This window comes from Amphiura filiformis, chromosome 19 (assembly GCF_039555335.1).
Source record: "Amphiura filiformis chromosome 19, Afil_fr2py, whole genome shotgun sequence".
Classification (NCBI taxonomy): domain Eukaryota; kingdom Metazoa; phylum Echinodermata; class Ophiuroidea; order Amphilepidida; family Amphiuridae; genus Amphiura; species Amphiura filiformis.
Window position 1 is genome coordinate 36,659,062 of NC_092646.1, and position 15,637 is coordinate 36,674,698.

General features: G+C 36.4%; 1 protein-coding gene and 2 long non-coding RNA genes across 3 annotated transcripts in view; 2 read left to right on the forward strand and 1 right to left on the reverse strand.

The window, feature by feature from the left end:
- The first annotated feature begins 886 nt into the window (after positions 1-886).
- Positions 887-4,251, forward strand: LOC140140730 (uncharacterized). The gene is made up of 5 exons (XR_011857272.1): positions 887-999; positions 1,781-1,903; positions 2,508-2,630; positions 3,413-3,535; positions 4,140-4,251. It is a non-coding gene; the product is annotated as an uncharacterized lncRNA (long non-coding RNA).
- Positions 4,252-7,513: 3,262 nt separating this feature from the next.
- Positions 7,514-9,040, forward strand: LOC140140717 (uncharacterized). Its single transcript, XR_011857266.1, has 3 exons — positions 7,514-7,635; positions 8,130-8,269; positions 8,771-9,040. It is a non-coding gene; the product is annotated as an uncharacterized lncRNA (long non-coding RNA).
- Positions 9,041-11,074: 2,034 nt separating this feature from the next.
- LOC140141238 (methylthioribose kinase-like) overlaps positions 11,075-15,637 on the reverse strand; it is a 45,094-nt gene continuing 40,531 nt past the window's right edge. Inside the window, exons 8-9 of the mRNA XM_072163042.1 lie at positions 13,531-13,633; positions 11,075-12,525 (exon numbers count right to left, since the gene is read on the reverse strand). Of these exons, the coding sequence (XP_072019143.1) occupies positions 12,381-12,525; positions 13,531-13,633 (248 nt within the window). The 3' untranslated portion in view covers positions 11,075-12,380. The remainder of the gene's footprint in view (positions 12,526-13,530; positions 13,634-15,637) is intronic.

Below are 15,637 nucleotides of genomic sequence, written 5' to 3' on the forward strand. Positions count from 1 at the left end.
TGTATATAATATGTATAGTTAGGCAAAAATTTGAGAGCATACCGCACTAAACCACAGAGTACATTGTAGATCACAAGTTATTGATACTGTTACATAATCATCTTATAGACAGCTATTCACAGAACATAATCTATGAATGTAGATTGTCCAGCTTTGGTACACAGATAATAGTCCTTTCTATTCAGAGGTTTGATTTACTCTTGGTCAGTCATGCATGTTAATAATACTAAAGAAACTGACTTGAGGCGTTTCATTTAATTCCCATATAGAGTGCTTGCACGGAAGGTTATGGAGTACAAAAGAATTACTTTGATCAATACCAGTTAAACAGGTGATTGGTATTGTACTGCGTGCATTTGCATGTCTTCTGGAGCGTGTCTGGAGGGTGATTTGAACTAATGACCTTCCGTGCAAGCACCCTATGGCACTGATCGATTACCATCACTTTATTAATTTTCTAAAGTCGGCGCCATGGCACATTTTTTTATTGCAACACATTGCTATATGCTATGAGCTCTCGTATAAGGTATGTACATTTTTGCTGTGTTCTTTTTATACCGTCTTTCAAGGAAAACAACAAGACGATTACGCCTTATATTAATGTTAGAGATATGTACGTTATAAAAATCACAATAATAAACTTCATATGACTAGAATTAGCGTATATGGGATCAGCGGCTCCATTTTCAAACACTGTCAGATAACTGTGACGTCACTTCAAGGTCACGGCTGGACTTCGCAGCCTTACAGGGATGCAATATATCTAGTTTTAATTGTATCATGTTGAAGAGTACAGTTATCAGGTTTACTTCTCTTTTGACCACACCTTGTGTTTTATCTAAGAATTTATGACTTATTTCATACATTTTTGTACAGATATTGATGAGTGTGCTGTAAGTCCTGAGAACTGTGACATAAATGCTGCTTGTACAAATACCGTTGGTTCCTTCACATGTGCATGTAATGCTGGTTACAATGGAGATGGAGTAACATGCACAGGTTGGTCTATTTTGTGTCATATCACCATTCTATTCATTTCAAATAATTGTCACTTTTTAACCAGTTAAAATACTTTTTTTTTGGAAATAGTGCATTTGTATAGAAATATTTCACTATGGTCGCCCTAACTTTTCTAAATTCATTTCAGTACCAACAACAAGTGCTAGTCTCACGGTTTGTGGGACTTGCTTATACTTTTGCTGTCGGAAATTATAGCAGTTGAAGTTGCAATGGGGCCTGGAGGTATTTCCATCCGGGGAATTCCCTTTTTTAGATCAGCTTCTACCCAATAACCCCCCTTTTTTTTATCCTATTCCCCAATAAACCCCCTCTTAGTAACATGCTATCCTTCGTTTTTGTTTTCAAATTAGCTAACTAATGACACTCATTTTCATACAATGAAAAAAGGGGGGTCATTGGGTAGAAGCTGATCTAAAAAAGGGGGGTCATTGGGTAGAAGCTGATCTAAAAAAGGGAATTCCCCGGATGGAAGTACCTCCAGGCCCCATTGCAACTTCAACTGCATAGCTTCAGTGACAATTACACCAAATTTCACCTGTTTAGGTTGTATCTTTCAGTACCAATATTTGTGAAGTGATCAATCGAACTTGATATATTATGTTGACAAGCAAAGCCATTTTAAATTGCTTCAAACGTTATTGAGTTTTAATTGTAACATGTTGCAGAGTATAAGTATCAGATTTACTTTTCTGTTGATTACGCTTTGAAATCTGTATTTTACCTATTAATTTATTACTTATTTCATATATTTTTTGTACAGATATTGATGAGTGTGCTTTAGGTACTGATAACTGTGACGCTAATGCTGCTTGCACCAATACCGTTGGGTCCTTTACATGTGCATGTAATGATGGTTACAATGGAGATGGACTAACATGCGCAGGTTAGTCTATTTTGTGTCATATCACAATTATATTTATTTCAAATAATTGTCACTTTTATGGGATCAAACTACTTGGTGCATTCCTATCGTGTGATGAAATCAGATAAAATAACTTGACACCTGTCCACCAGATACCACAGAAACTGTAAGCCAATATTTTGTTTCAGAATGGGATTAATATGTTCACTGCGTTTATAACAGCTAATACAAGGCGTGCCGCTGCATTTTGGAAATCACTACGGCCTAATAGCGTAATACGTTAGAATGAAGCCTGAGTCACATTGGTTCCTTTCCTCGTGACCTGTGTGACCTCTTGTTTCGCCATTTACCTTTGAACGCTCACTCTCCTACATTGGTGCAATCCAATCCATGAGGATGAATCATGGATGCATGTTTAATTGGGGAAGTGCTCGCAGTGTGTTGTTACATGGTTGTAATAAATGACTTTCACGTGCAGGAACAACAAGTGCTAGTCTCACGGTTTGTGTTATTGAATTTTAATTGTATCATGTTGAAGAGTACAGTTATCAGGTTTACTTCTCTTTTGACCACACCTTGTGTTTTATCTAAGAATTTATGACTTATTTCATACATTTTTGTACAGATATTGATGAGTGTGCTGTAAGTCCTGAGAACTGTGACGTAAATGCTGCTTGTACAAATACCGTTGGTTCCTTCACATGTGCATGTAATGCTGGTTACAATGGAGATGGAGTAACATGCACAGGTTGGTCTATTTTGTGTCATATCACCATTCTATTCATTTCAAATAATTGTCACTTTTTAACCAGTTAAAATACTTTTTTTTTTTTGGAAATAGTGCATTTGTATAGAAATATTTCACTATGGTCGCCCTAACTTTTCTAAATTCATTTCAGTACCAACAACAAGTGCTAGTCTCACGGTTTGTGGGACTTGCTTATACTTTTCCTGTCGGAAATTATAGCAGTTGAAGTTGCAATGGGGCCTGGAGGTACTTCCATCCGGAGAATTCCCTTTTTTAGATCAGCTTCTACCCAATGACCCCCTTTTTTAATCCTATTCCCCAATAAACCCCCTCTTAGTAACATGCTATCCTTCGTTTTTGTTTTCAAATTAGCTAACTAATGACACTCATTTTCATACAATGAAAAAAGGGGGGTCATTGGGTAGAAGCTGATCTAAAAAAGGGGGGTCATTTGGTAGAAGCTGATCTAAAAAAGGGAATTCCCCGGATGGAAGTACCTCCAGGCCCCATTGCAACTTCAACTGCATAGCTTCAGTGACAATTACACCAAATTTCACCTGTTTAGGGTGTATCTTTCAGTGCCAATATTTGTGAAGTGATCAATCGAACTTGATATATTATGTTGACAAGCAAAGCCATTTTAAATTGCTTCAAACGTTATTGAGTTTTAATTGTAACATGTTGCAGAGTATAAGTATCAGGTTTACTTTTCTGTTGATTACGCTTTGAAATCTGTATTTTACCTATTAATTTATTACTTATTTCATACATTTTTTGTACAGATATTGATGAGTGTGCTTTAGGTACTGATAACTGTGACGCTAATGCTGCTTGCACCAATACCGTTGGGTCCTTTACATGTGCATGTAATGATGGTTACAATGGAGATGGACTAACATGCGCAGGTTAGTCTATTTTGTGTCATATCACAATTATATTTATTTGAAATAATTGTCACTTTTATGGGATCAAACTACTTGGTGCATTCCTATCGTGTGATGAAATCAGATAAAATAACTTGACACCTGTCCACCAGATACCACAGAAACTGTAAGCCAATATTTTGTTTCAGAATGGGATTAATATGTTCACTGCGTTTATAACAGCTAATACAATTCGTGCCGCTGCATTTTGGAAATCACTACGGCCTAATAGCGTAATACGTTAGAATGAAGCCTGAGTCACATTGGTTCCTTTCCTCGTGACCTGTGTGACCTCTTGTTTCGCCATTTACCTTTGAACGCTCACTCTCCTACATTGGTGCAATCCAATCCATGAGGATGAATCATGGATGCATGTTTAATTGGAGAAGTGCTCGCAGTGTGTTGTTACATGGTTGTAATAAATGACTTTCACGTGCAGGAACAACATGTGCTAGTCTCACGGATTGTGTTATTGAATTTTAATTGTATCATGTTGAAGAGTACAGTTATCAGGTTTACTTCTCTTTTGACCACACCTTGTGTTTTATCTAAGAATTTATGACTTATTTCATACATTTTTGTACAGATATTGATGAGTGTGCTGTAAGTCCTGAGAACTGTGACGTAAATGCTGCTTGTACAAATACCGTTGGTTCCTTCACATGTGCATGTAATGCCGGTTACAATGGAGATGGAGTAACATGCACAGGTTGGTCTATTTTGTGTCATATCACCATTCTATTCATTTCAAATAATTGTTACTTTTTAACCAGTTAAAATACTTTTTTTTTTGGAAAGAGTGCATTTGTATAGAAATATTTCACTATGGTCGCCCTAACTTTTCTAAATTCATTTCAGTACCAACAACAAGTGCTAGTCTCACGGTTTGTGGGACTTGCTTATACTTTTCCTGTCGGAAATTATAGCAGTTGAAGTTGCAATGGGGCCTGGAGGTACTTCCATCCGGAGAATTCCTTTTTTAGATCAGCTTCTACCCAATGACCCCCCCTTTTTTGTAATCGTATTCCCCAATAAACCCCCTCTTAGTAACATGCTATCCTTCGTTTTTGTTTTCAAATTAGCTAACTAATGACACTCATTTTCATACAATGAAAAAAGGGGGGTCATTGGGTAGAAGCTGATCTAAAAAAGGGGGGTCATTTGGTAGAAGCTGATATAAAAAAAAAGGATTTCCCCGGATGGACGTACCTCCAGGCCCCATTGCAACTTCAACTGCATAGCTTCAGTGACAATTACACAAAATTTCACCTGTTTAGGGTGTATCATTCAGTACCAATATTTGTGAAGTGATCAATCGAACTTGATATATTATGTTGACAAGCAAAGCCATTTTAAATTGCTTCAAACGTTATTGAGTTTTAATTGTAACATGTTGCAGAATATAAGTATCAGGTTTACTTTTCTGTTGATTACGCTTTGAAATCTGTATTTTACCTATTAATTTATTACTTATTTCATACATTTTTTGTACAGATATTGATGAGTGTGCTTTAGGTACTGATAACTGTGACGAAGGCTGCTTGCACCAATACCGTTGGGGCTTTACAGTGCATGTAATGATGGTTACAATGCAATGGACTAACATGCAGGTTAGTCTATTTTGTGTCATACCACAATTATATTTATTTCAAATAATTGTCACTTTTATGGGATCAAACTACCTCCTGCATTCCTATCTTGTGATGAAATCAGATAAAATAACTTGACACCTGTCCACCAGATACCACAGAAACTGTAAGCCCTTTGTTCCAGAATGGGAAAATGTTCACTGCGTTTCAGCTAGTAAAAAGCTGCCGCTGCATTTTGGAAATCACTACGGCCTAATAGCGTAATACGTTAGAATGAAGCCTGAGTACATTGGTAATATTCCTCGTAAGAATTATGTGACCTCTTGTTTCGCCATTTACCTTTGAACGCTCACTCTCCTACATTGGTGCAATCCAATCCATGAGGATGAATCATGGATGCATGTTTAATTGGGGAAGTGCTCGCAGTGTGTTGTAATGGTTGTAATAAATGGCTTTCACGTTTTGAACAACAAGTGGAAGTATTCACATTTGTGGGACTTGATTATGTTGAAATTTTAGCAGTTGGTTGCAATGGGGCCTGGAGGTACTTCCAGGGGGGAACCTTTTTGATCAGCTTTACCCAATGACCCCCTTTTTCAAACTCCTATTCCCCAATAAACCCCCTCTTAGTAACATGCTATCCTTCGTTTTTGTTTTCAAATTAGCTAACTAATGACACTCATTTTCATACAATGAAAAAAGGGGGGTCATTTAGGTTAAAATGGCAAAATATAATGTCAATTTGGTCAGAAACACAAAAAAGTCTTAAATGTCGGGGCGGCCACCATCCAACACGGGGGGGCAAGAGGGAGCAAGACTTTTCACAGGGGGGCAGCCCCACCACCCTGACCCCACCCCTCCTGCCCCCTTGGCTACGCCACTGCCTGGGTACAAAATTCCTTACCCTCTGTCCGGAAAGAGGAAATGGTCGGTAGTAGCTTCCGGTAGTTAAGTGGAGTCATGTGTAAGTGCGTGAGATCTACAGTAATATTCTGTAAGAATTATTGACAACTAATAGTGCCATATCAAAATATCCGTGTCAAATGTAAATTCAAAATGTGTAGTAATTTGAATTTGGCAATGTTTTGATACGGAAATATTCATCTTGGTTTCATTGTTGAATTTGGTTAATGTTTATGACAGACGCTGTGTCTTTAGTATAGCCACCGTGCCTTTGCAGATTACATCAATTACATCAGTTGCACCCCGGTTTGGACGTTTTACTTAATATTGTCTTTCACTCCTGTTTATTCTTGTACAAAATATTTCAACATACCAGTTTGCATCGATTATCTGGGAATGAAAAATGGGGACATATCTGGTGAGAATATCTAAGCATCATCAGATATCTCTAGCTTTTGTCTGAATATAGGGTTAATTCTTGTAATTTTGGTAGTGTCCGTGGCAACCTTGTAGTTTGTCGCAGACACACGTTTTAGGTTTTGTTTTTGTGTGCCTATTTTAGTTGCCCTGGATGCCAAATTCCTTGCCCTCTGTTCGGATAGAGCTAAGTGTAGTCATGCCCAAGTGCATGAGATCTATCATTCTGTAAGAATTATTGAAAACTAATGGTGTAATATCAAAACTGAATATTTTCTTTTCAAATTTAAATTAATTCAAAATGGGTAATAATTTGAAATAATGGAAATGTTAATATCGTTATGAATTCGGCAGAGTGACGAATCGAGAATTTTGAGCAAAGTTTTTGTATGATTATGATTATGTTTCAGGTTATCTTTTATTTCACCAAAAATTAATGGTAAATCTTACTAACCGACGTAGTTTTGAAATTTTGATTTGGACGAATCGCGCCTAAATGAATTCGGCAGAGAGACGAATCGTATACTTAGCTGTACAAATCATGTTGATCTATAGTATTGTATAGCGAGAACCCCGAATTTTCTATATTACATGTCCTATACTAATATATTTGATACCAACGTATAGCTGTAGGTATCTTCTATTCAGTGATACCAAAATAAGTACAAACATTTCCCACATGATATTGCTGTGGTTTAATAATGTGAGTGCGCGCCCGTTGAAGGCCCATTAAAATACAATGTAAATAGTTTATATTATACTGTCAGTATATAGATTACAGATTCATGTAAATGTCTCATTTTGTCTTAAATACACGGCTTTTGGTTGACCCAATAGCAGTCTATGTCAGCACATCTATGACAATGCAATGACAAAGGTGCTAAAATCTAATATTGACGATTTTTACGATTTAAAAAAAACATTCCAGTCCATTAGAATATTCATCCAAGTTATTTTATACCTTTATATCTTGTACAAAATATTTCTATTTCAATGTTCCAGTTTGCATTGATTTTCTGGGAATGCACAGTGGTGACATACCTGATGATAATATTCAGGCATCATCACAGTATAGCTCTGATTTCCCAGCCACAAAGGGAAGGCTGAATCGTCCCTATTATTGGGCAGCGTCTACTTCTCAGACAGGACCAATTTGGATACAAGCTGATATAGGTAACCACACTGCACAATGTAGAAACGGTGACATTTTATAACCAAATTTATTTTAAGCATCATATTCATAGACTCCCTATAAATAAATGAGAAAAAAAAATGAGAACATGTATAAATGTTTCAAATCATCAGACCTACTAATCATGAAACAACTGTCTCAAACGTGAAACGATAATTTTAGGAACATCGAGGGCGCGCTAGGGCCCTTGGACCATAAGTGCATGTACTTAACCAAACTAACCTTGCTCCAAAACGCATGATGCTATCCGTGTTTCCCAAAATAAAATAGACATTTTACCGTTCACTGTTAAGAGTTCACTCAAAAGTTACAAAGAATTTCAAAAGTGTTCAAAGACACATCTCTTGTTATAAGGATTAAGAAAAATATAGTTTAACCTAGCTGCGATGTACTATTCTTGAGTTACCAGCGAAAACGAAAAGGAACCATAGGCCAATAGCTTAAAAAATACTGATTCTGTTTCTTTTATAATTAGGTTACCAGACATATGTATCACGTGTTATAACGCAGGGTGATGGTCAGTATCAATACTGGGTGACGTCATTCAAAGTGTCAACATTCGAGACTACTGGTGCCAACGAGATGTTTGTGGAAGATCAAAATGGAAACGCGATTGTAAGTAGATAGTAAACATTGTCTATTAAGCTCATGTAGATGCAGAATATCCAATCGTTGTGAAGTAAAGACTGCACAAAAAGTAACGCAGCTGTTATAAATACACCTATAGCGTAAGAAATAATAATTGTGTTAACAATATGTCAACATAGCAATAAGGGTGGTTTATTTGCGCGCATTTTGATACCAAATTTGTCCAATTTCGTTCAATATTAACAACACAACAGTGTTTTTTTAAAGAAACATACCGAATTTAACTGTTGCAGCTATTTGTAGTGACAGCGAGAAGATAATGGAGGGTTTACGTGCCACAGTGCCTTAATAACCATTGATCGCTGTAAACGGCAACTTTTAAATTCGGGTAAATCCTCATTCTCTCTATGTAGAAATATTGTGGAAACAATAATAGTTCTGACGCTATAGGTGTATTTATAACAGCTGCGTTACTTTTTGTGCAGACTTTATTTTTGTTACTGACTTATAACATTCCCTCTCCTACAGACATTTCCGGGCAACGTTGATTCCAGCGCGGTGGCCATAACATTTTCTGAACTAGTATATGTCCGTATTGTGCGCCTCTATTGTCTGACCAAAAATGGAGCCTATTACGCACTGAGATTCGAAATATTAGGATGCAAGCAAGGCTAGATATGTGACTCAACACGGCAGAATGAGGCGGATGTCGGTAAATGTAGATGAAAATACGGTAGATGACCACAATTTTACTCATGGTGGGTGTGAGATCATGGATCTGGTTTGGCTAGAACACAAATCTGGACATCTCCTTCATTTTCTTTTTTGTTTTTCAAAAAATGGCGGATGCCTTTGTGAAGTGTATCAATTCCAAACATATTACAGTGTAACAATAAAATGCATTATTTGAACGCTTTCTGTTGACAAATTTATTCTTTTACATGTTTCCAACTGTATAAACAAGTATCATTCTGTTGTACACGTTTGTCAATATAGGTATATTATCTGTAAAATATGGTGTATAACTTTAATAATAATAATAATAATGATACTGATAATACTTATAATGCTGCTACTACTACTAATGCTGCTACTACTACTAATGCTGCTACTACTACTACTACTACTACTACTACTACTACTACTACTACTACTACTACTACTACTACTACTACTACTACTACTACTACTAACTACTACTACTAATAATAATAATAATAATAATAATAATAATAATAATAATAATAATGATAATAATGATAATAATGATAAATACAATAACTTAAATACAAATATATTTTTGATTACCAAATTATACCAAAGTACTATACATTCTTATTGCAAACAAAATATTACAGAGCAATTAAAGTGCCGTGTACTGTAGAACACTGTGATGAAAAAATGATTGCTCAAAGCTCTCAAAATCAAGAATGATCTTGAATCATAAACGTAGAAACAACATTAATGCCAACTAAAGAGATTACGTATAAAGTAATACCCAAGAACATATATTAATCAAAATAAACTAAATAAAAGACGAAACAATACATAAGCCTATTATTATCTTCAGAATTAATAATCACATTCACAATAATTTAACAAGAACGATGATTTATTTACGCGCATTTTGATAACCCATATCGTCCAATGTCGTTCAATATTAGCAACACTGTAGATTTAAAAGTTGCAGTTAATTGTAATGATTTGAATTCGGGGATAATGGCGGGTTTTACATGCCACAATGCCTGCGTAATCATTGATCGCAGTAAAACTTTTATATTTGGGTAATTTTCTTTATAAATACTACGGTGTTGCTAATATTGAGCGACATTGTACAGACGGAGTGTCTAAATACGCGTAAATAAACCATGTTCTATGCTGAATTATTGTGAATATGTGATGCAATCAAGCAAAATCAGTCGGAACTCGGAAATATTGAGTTTGAGATATAGCCATACAAAGGAAATAATTATTTCTTTTTGTATCCTGTTGTTTTGGAATCTCTTTAATTGCTCATATCTTTGGAGCTATTTGTTCAATTTCAATGGTGTTTTCTGCAAAATCCAGATTTCCGAGTCCCGACTGATTTTGCTTGATTGCATCACATATGATGAGTAGTTTTGAAGCTATACGCCGTAAAAGTGACGTCATAATCGGATTAACTACCATAGCAATAGATGAATACAATTTTTGATTATACCTCCCTGCACTACAAACAGATTGCCCTAATCACATGTGTATGTCAGCAAACAAGGAGTTTATATAAGAAGGAGAAGAAATAGATTATGTAACGCTTATTGTCCTTTGTGCCAATTGGAGTTCCCGACACGCTATTCATCGAGAGGTACCTTTTGTTCGAGATAAAGGGCTTCCGCCATTAAATCGGTAACTGACCTGACCAGCGTATTAACGCTATAATAGGCAGGCTACTGTCAATAAGTGATGAAACGAAAGTCACGTAAAAGCGCCCATACGTACGAGAGGTACCTTTTGTACTAGTCCATCCCAAGGGTGTGCGTGAGTTGTCGCATGCACACAAAACAGAGGTTCACCTACAATAAAAACCTATTGCAGCGCCCAAATTGGTTTGGGCGCTCATTTGATTATACTCGGTGAACACGCTTTGCTCTACCATTTTGCTACGGACAGTTCAGCAGCATAGGCAAAGTGTGCGCTCTGTATGGCGGATATAAGAATCTACACAAATAAGTTGTCTACATTGTTTGCCAATAGGTCTACATATAAGGATTTGAAGTAATTATGATATCACTCCTACTGTAGTATTTTTAAAGACATTAGCCGCACATCGTGTTTTATTATGTATAGGCCTACCATAGTATTTTACACGAGCATCGCGTATATGAGTCTACCCTGGACCTCAAATGTGATATATTTGCTGAAGCATGCCATACTATTTCTGAATCAATCAATAAAGCAAAGCAAATCATACTTGTAGGCCTATAATACTATATTAAATATAATTGCGGATCAACCGATGCAGCTCGATACGCCCAATGTATGAATAAAAGCACCTGACAATAAAGTCGCCCAATTGAACAGCTGTAGGTGTTGATCGCACGACTTCATGAATATTGATTGGCAACATTTTCCAATATCAGTCCAAGAGAACACCAAATATGGATCAGGAGTATTACATAATAATACCCTGCTATGACAATAGCTGCACTAGGTTAATCGTATAATCTCCTTATGTGGTTAGCATGGCTGAGCCAGGAAATCCACAAGGTCAGCCAATGTATGTACATGTATTCGGTACATGTGCCATATCTTTACAATGGGTGATAAATTTCTGGTTTGTTTTATTTCAAAACGCAACAGTCGATATTCTAAAGCTTGGTCCAAATCCAAGAGAAAACCAACTCTAGTAATTTATGTGGTTTCAAATTATATCGGCCGTTGCCATTTTGATAGAAATGGTGTTTGTTGATGTGTACAGTTTCCCATTAGATCATAACATGCTGTTGTACATCCAAGGTCAAAGGTCTATTAATCCATATTTGGCGTTGTTCTGGGACTGAATATGTCAGCGCTCAAATCGGAAACAATAGAACAATAGACCCTTCAGTGCGTTGTCAGCAAACATAGATTGAATACATTACCGCTCTGTTCAAAGATACTCATCTTACAGGTGCGAGTGATCAGCATGATATGGTTCAATGCAGAGGTACCGCGTGAACGTACCAGTTCAGCGCGGTATGTTAAAAATTGTTTTCACCTATTGCTATGATAGTTAATCCGATTATTACATAACATCGCCAGCGTATAAAAGAGTTGACTTCAATGTTTATCAACAAAGGCAAGGGACTGGTGTATTGATATGCTTGAGTGAACCCCATGCCACCACTACACTGTTCAATAGCCTTATTGTGATGTGGCGGGATTTTTAAAAACACGAGCCCTGAACAAAATATGATGTGTGCGCATACTGCCAGGCAAAAAACAATGGAAATTGTGATGATGCGTGCGCATACTGACAGGCATTGACGTCAGAAGTCACCCCATCCATAGGCGTATTTATAAAGGCTGCGTTATACTTTTTATGAAGGCTTTTTGTACCATGGTAACGATATGATAATTGACTAGGCCTCATTACCGATATACCAATAATTAGACTTGTTCAGGATTTGAAAATACAGTCCAACTGTTGCTGTTGATTGGTTATTTCCGTGCATCTCTGCAACAATCGGATTCCAATATCCACACATTTTACTTCTGCTAGAGGGCGTCCTGTCATATCAAACGTCTTAATTCTCCCAATTATCCTGAGGAAGAAGTTATGAAAAGCTTATTGTTATTGTTTAAAATGACATGTCCGAGACCTGTTTAGTGCTATACTTTGATCAGCTCGTAATCGGCGGGCCTGATAACATCGCGGATTAATATCAAAATATTTTATTTTGGGAATTGTCTTGTGACATCCCACCAGAGGCATCACGAATTATTAATTCAAGTCCTATACTTTGTCTACTTTCTTTAAGACACAAATTATAGACCAGACAGGTCAACTAATAGCACTCTTAACTGCAGTCTACTTTTCGGCGTAGTATTCTACGTGTATACTCAAATTTTCGTTTAAAGCAATACTGTGATTTACGGTAGAATTCCGATCTTTACACGATTGTTGAGAAGCGTTCGAATGTCCTGCGTGCATCCTACGCATCATGAAGAAGCTGCTACTTCCGGTAATATAGCACACAATTTAATATCCTCGTGTGTTTAAAGTGCAATCTCGCGCCAATATCTTTCGGTTGAGAAGGATATCGATGTGCGGTGCATACAAATAGGCTAGTCTTTATAGTGAGTAAGTATCCGGGTAATATCTGACCGGATAGAAATTATACCGCAATGTACCGCACATCTGCTCCCACTATAAACACGCTGTTTGAGAAGACTCTGTTATGTCCCCCGCTGACAAGACAAACTATTAATTTTTTTTTTTTTTTTTGGGGGGTCATTTTGACAAGACACACTACTCAAATTTGATCAGTTGGATCAGTTAGACAAGAATCTATTTAGTTTTTTTTTTTTGTTTTGCAATTTTATCAAATTTGATGACTTACCATGCCTACTTGTCATTTTGATGAGAATATCCGATTCATTTGAAGAGAAATATGAATAGTTTCCTAGTTTCTATTCAAAAATGAGTAGATCATTTTAAGAGCGTAGTCCGTGTTACAAAATATGGTTCATTAGGAGGCGGATCAATCTATACCCAACATATCAAACAATAAATACCAGATACAAGTTACAAATAATTTTAACCATACCTTGCGAATATATAACAGCCTACAAAGCCTGCTATATCTGATACTGTAGACTTGATTTCATCTGGAGTCAAATAGTCGTTTAGGTCTTTCAGATAGATAGATACTGTAATGAAAATTAACACAGGCCTTAATTATTTTGTATAATATTAAAATCATGTAGCCTACGCTATATCCCATTCAAAATTAAGGGCAACTTCTGTCCTGGTCCAAGCAATTATAGCACAATGATATATTATAATCAATAAAAGTTAATAAACTGCAACAGCAAATACTCAAATTTGTAAAACAAAAAATACGCAACATCATTATGTTATTATCAGTGTGGTCTTTGCCGGGGGGGGGGGGGTGATAGGAGGTTGACCCCCCATGAGTTGGTTTGCTAACTCAATCCCCAAAATACAATTTCAACCCCCTAAACCGCTTAGAAAGAGAATTTCAACCCTCCCTAACCCGCCTAATATTTTTAAGTATTTTGGTCAAAAATAGTGTACAATTTAAAATGGGCCTGGTAAATCCCAAATATCAACTTAATTTTAGTAACTGTAAAAATACTGTCGAAACGTTCATACCAAAATGATGCATACCAATGATGTCTACCACTGAACATGTTAAATACCTATACCTAAAGATTTTTACAAAGACCACACTTATTATTATGAATAGTGATGACGTGTGTACAGTTTGTGAGATGTGTATACTTTGTGATCTGTACAGGTAGTCCACTAGCACTCATCTAATGAAGGGGTAGGTACCCCCTCCCCCCCCTTGTTCTGCTCTTGTCATCGTAAGACGCTCGAATAAGCCGCGAAATGGCTCCATGTAATTATGCCACCCTACCACCTTTCGCGGGGGTATGGTCTGCCTTCCAACATTGAAGATAAGGTTGTGGCCCCGGATTGAGGCCCGGTACCCATTTTGATCTAATTGTATATTAGTTTCATTTAAGTTTGTATGATATTTGCCCAATTTGGGCGGAAAATGAGCGATTTCTTAGATTTGGTTCAATTCTGACGTCAATCAGAGGATATGTGTACTATCAATGGAACGAAAAGACATTATACCTACCAAAATCATAGACGTGTAATAATAAACTAAGCATAATTTTTCTACTTCGCCGTTTACACCCATTATTACGATGATGGGTCAGTATGTAATAAGAGTTGACTTATTATATAGTGTGACGCCATATATGGATTGTTTTTATGGCATTTCTCAATCTTATGATCACATAAACACTGTACTTTCGTCTTTCAAACAACACATGTAAAAATTACATCACACGCATAATTACGTAACATCATTAGCATAAAGTCAATAGACATGGACACTGCCAAATCACGCAAAAAGGCGGGCCTTTTAAATTACAGCAAAGGCACGTGTTTAAAATGTCCGCGAGCAGCAAAAGTATAAGGTGAATATGGCTAGTTTTAGGCAGGAAGTAACACTAGGTCCTCAGTTTGCTTTTGGTAGAATATGAGACTTGCCATGGGAGGAAAGGGACGTCTGGGAACTTCAACAACTTTAGGGCTTGAATGGAAGCAACATTATGCTGCAAAAATGGCGAAAATGAAAAAGCAGTTATTATAAATGATATTGATTATCTCCGAAATGAAACAGATTAAAATATAATGACTGGTCACGTGTGAGAGATGGTACTCAGTACGATGATAACTGGTGCAAATCAAACAACAATCTGCTCATGCGTAGGTGGAATGACCGATGCAACATGCTTGAAATGCACGAAAATGGCAAAATTCTATGTAAATAGGGCCCAAAATATTACAAAATTTAATTTAAATATTCATATGCATTTTTGTGAATGATCTCAACCTCAAATGAACAGAAAAGTTTAAAAATAAATTTCTCATTCAAACGATGGCCTCTCTCTATACCACTCCTTTTTGTATACATATAACAATAGTAGAATAACAGTTATATTTTAATCACGGATTCAAATATTTTCTAGGAAACGTCCGTTATAATGTTTGGGGATTAGTCAACAGAACTGCAAGAAAATTTATATTTCCACGTTTGCTATTGTTGGAAATATCAAAATGTTTATATATATAAAGAAAAGCCTTGTTTTTGTCAAAAATAAAACATATTT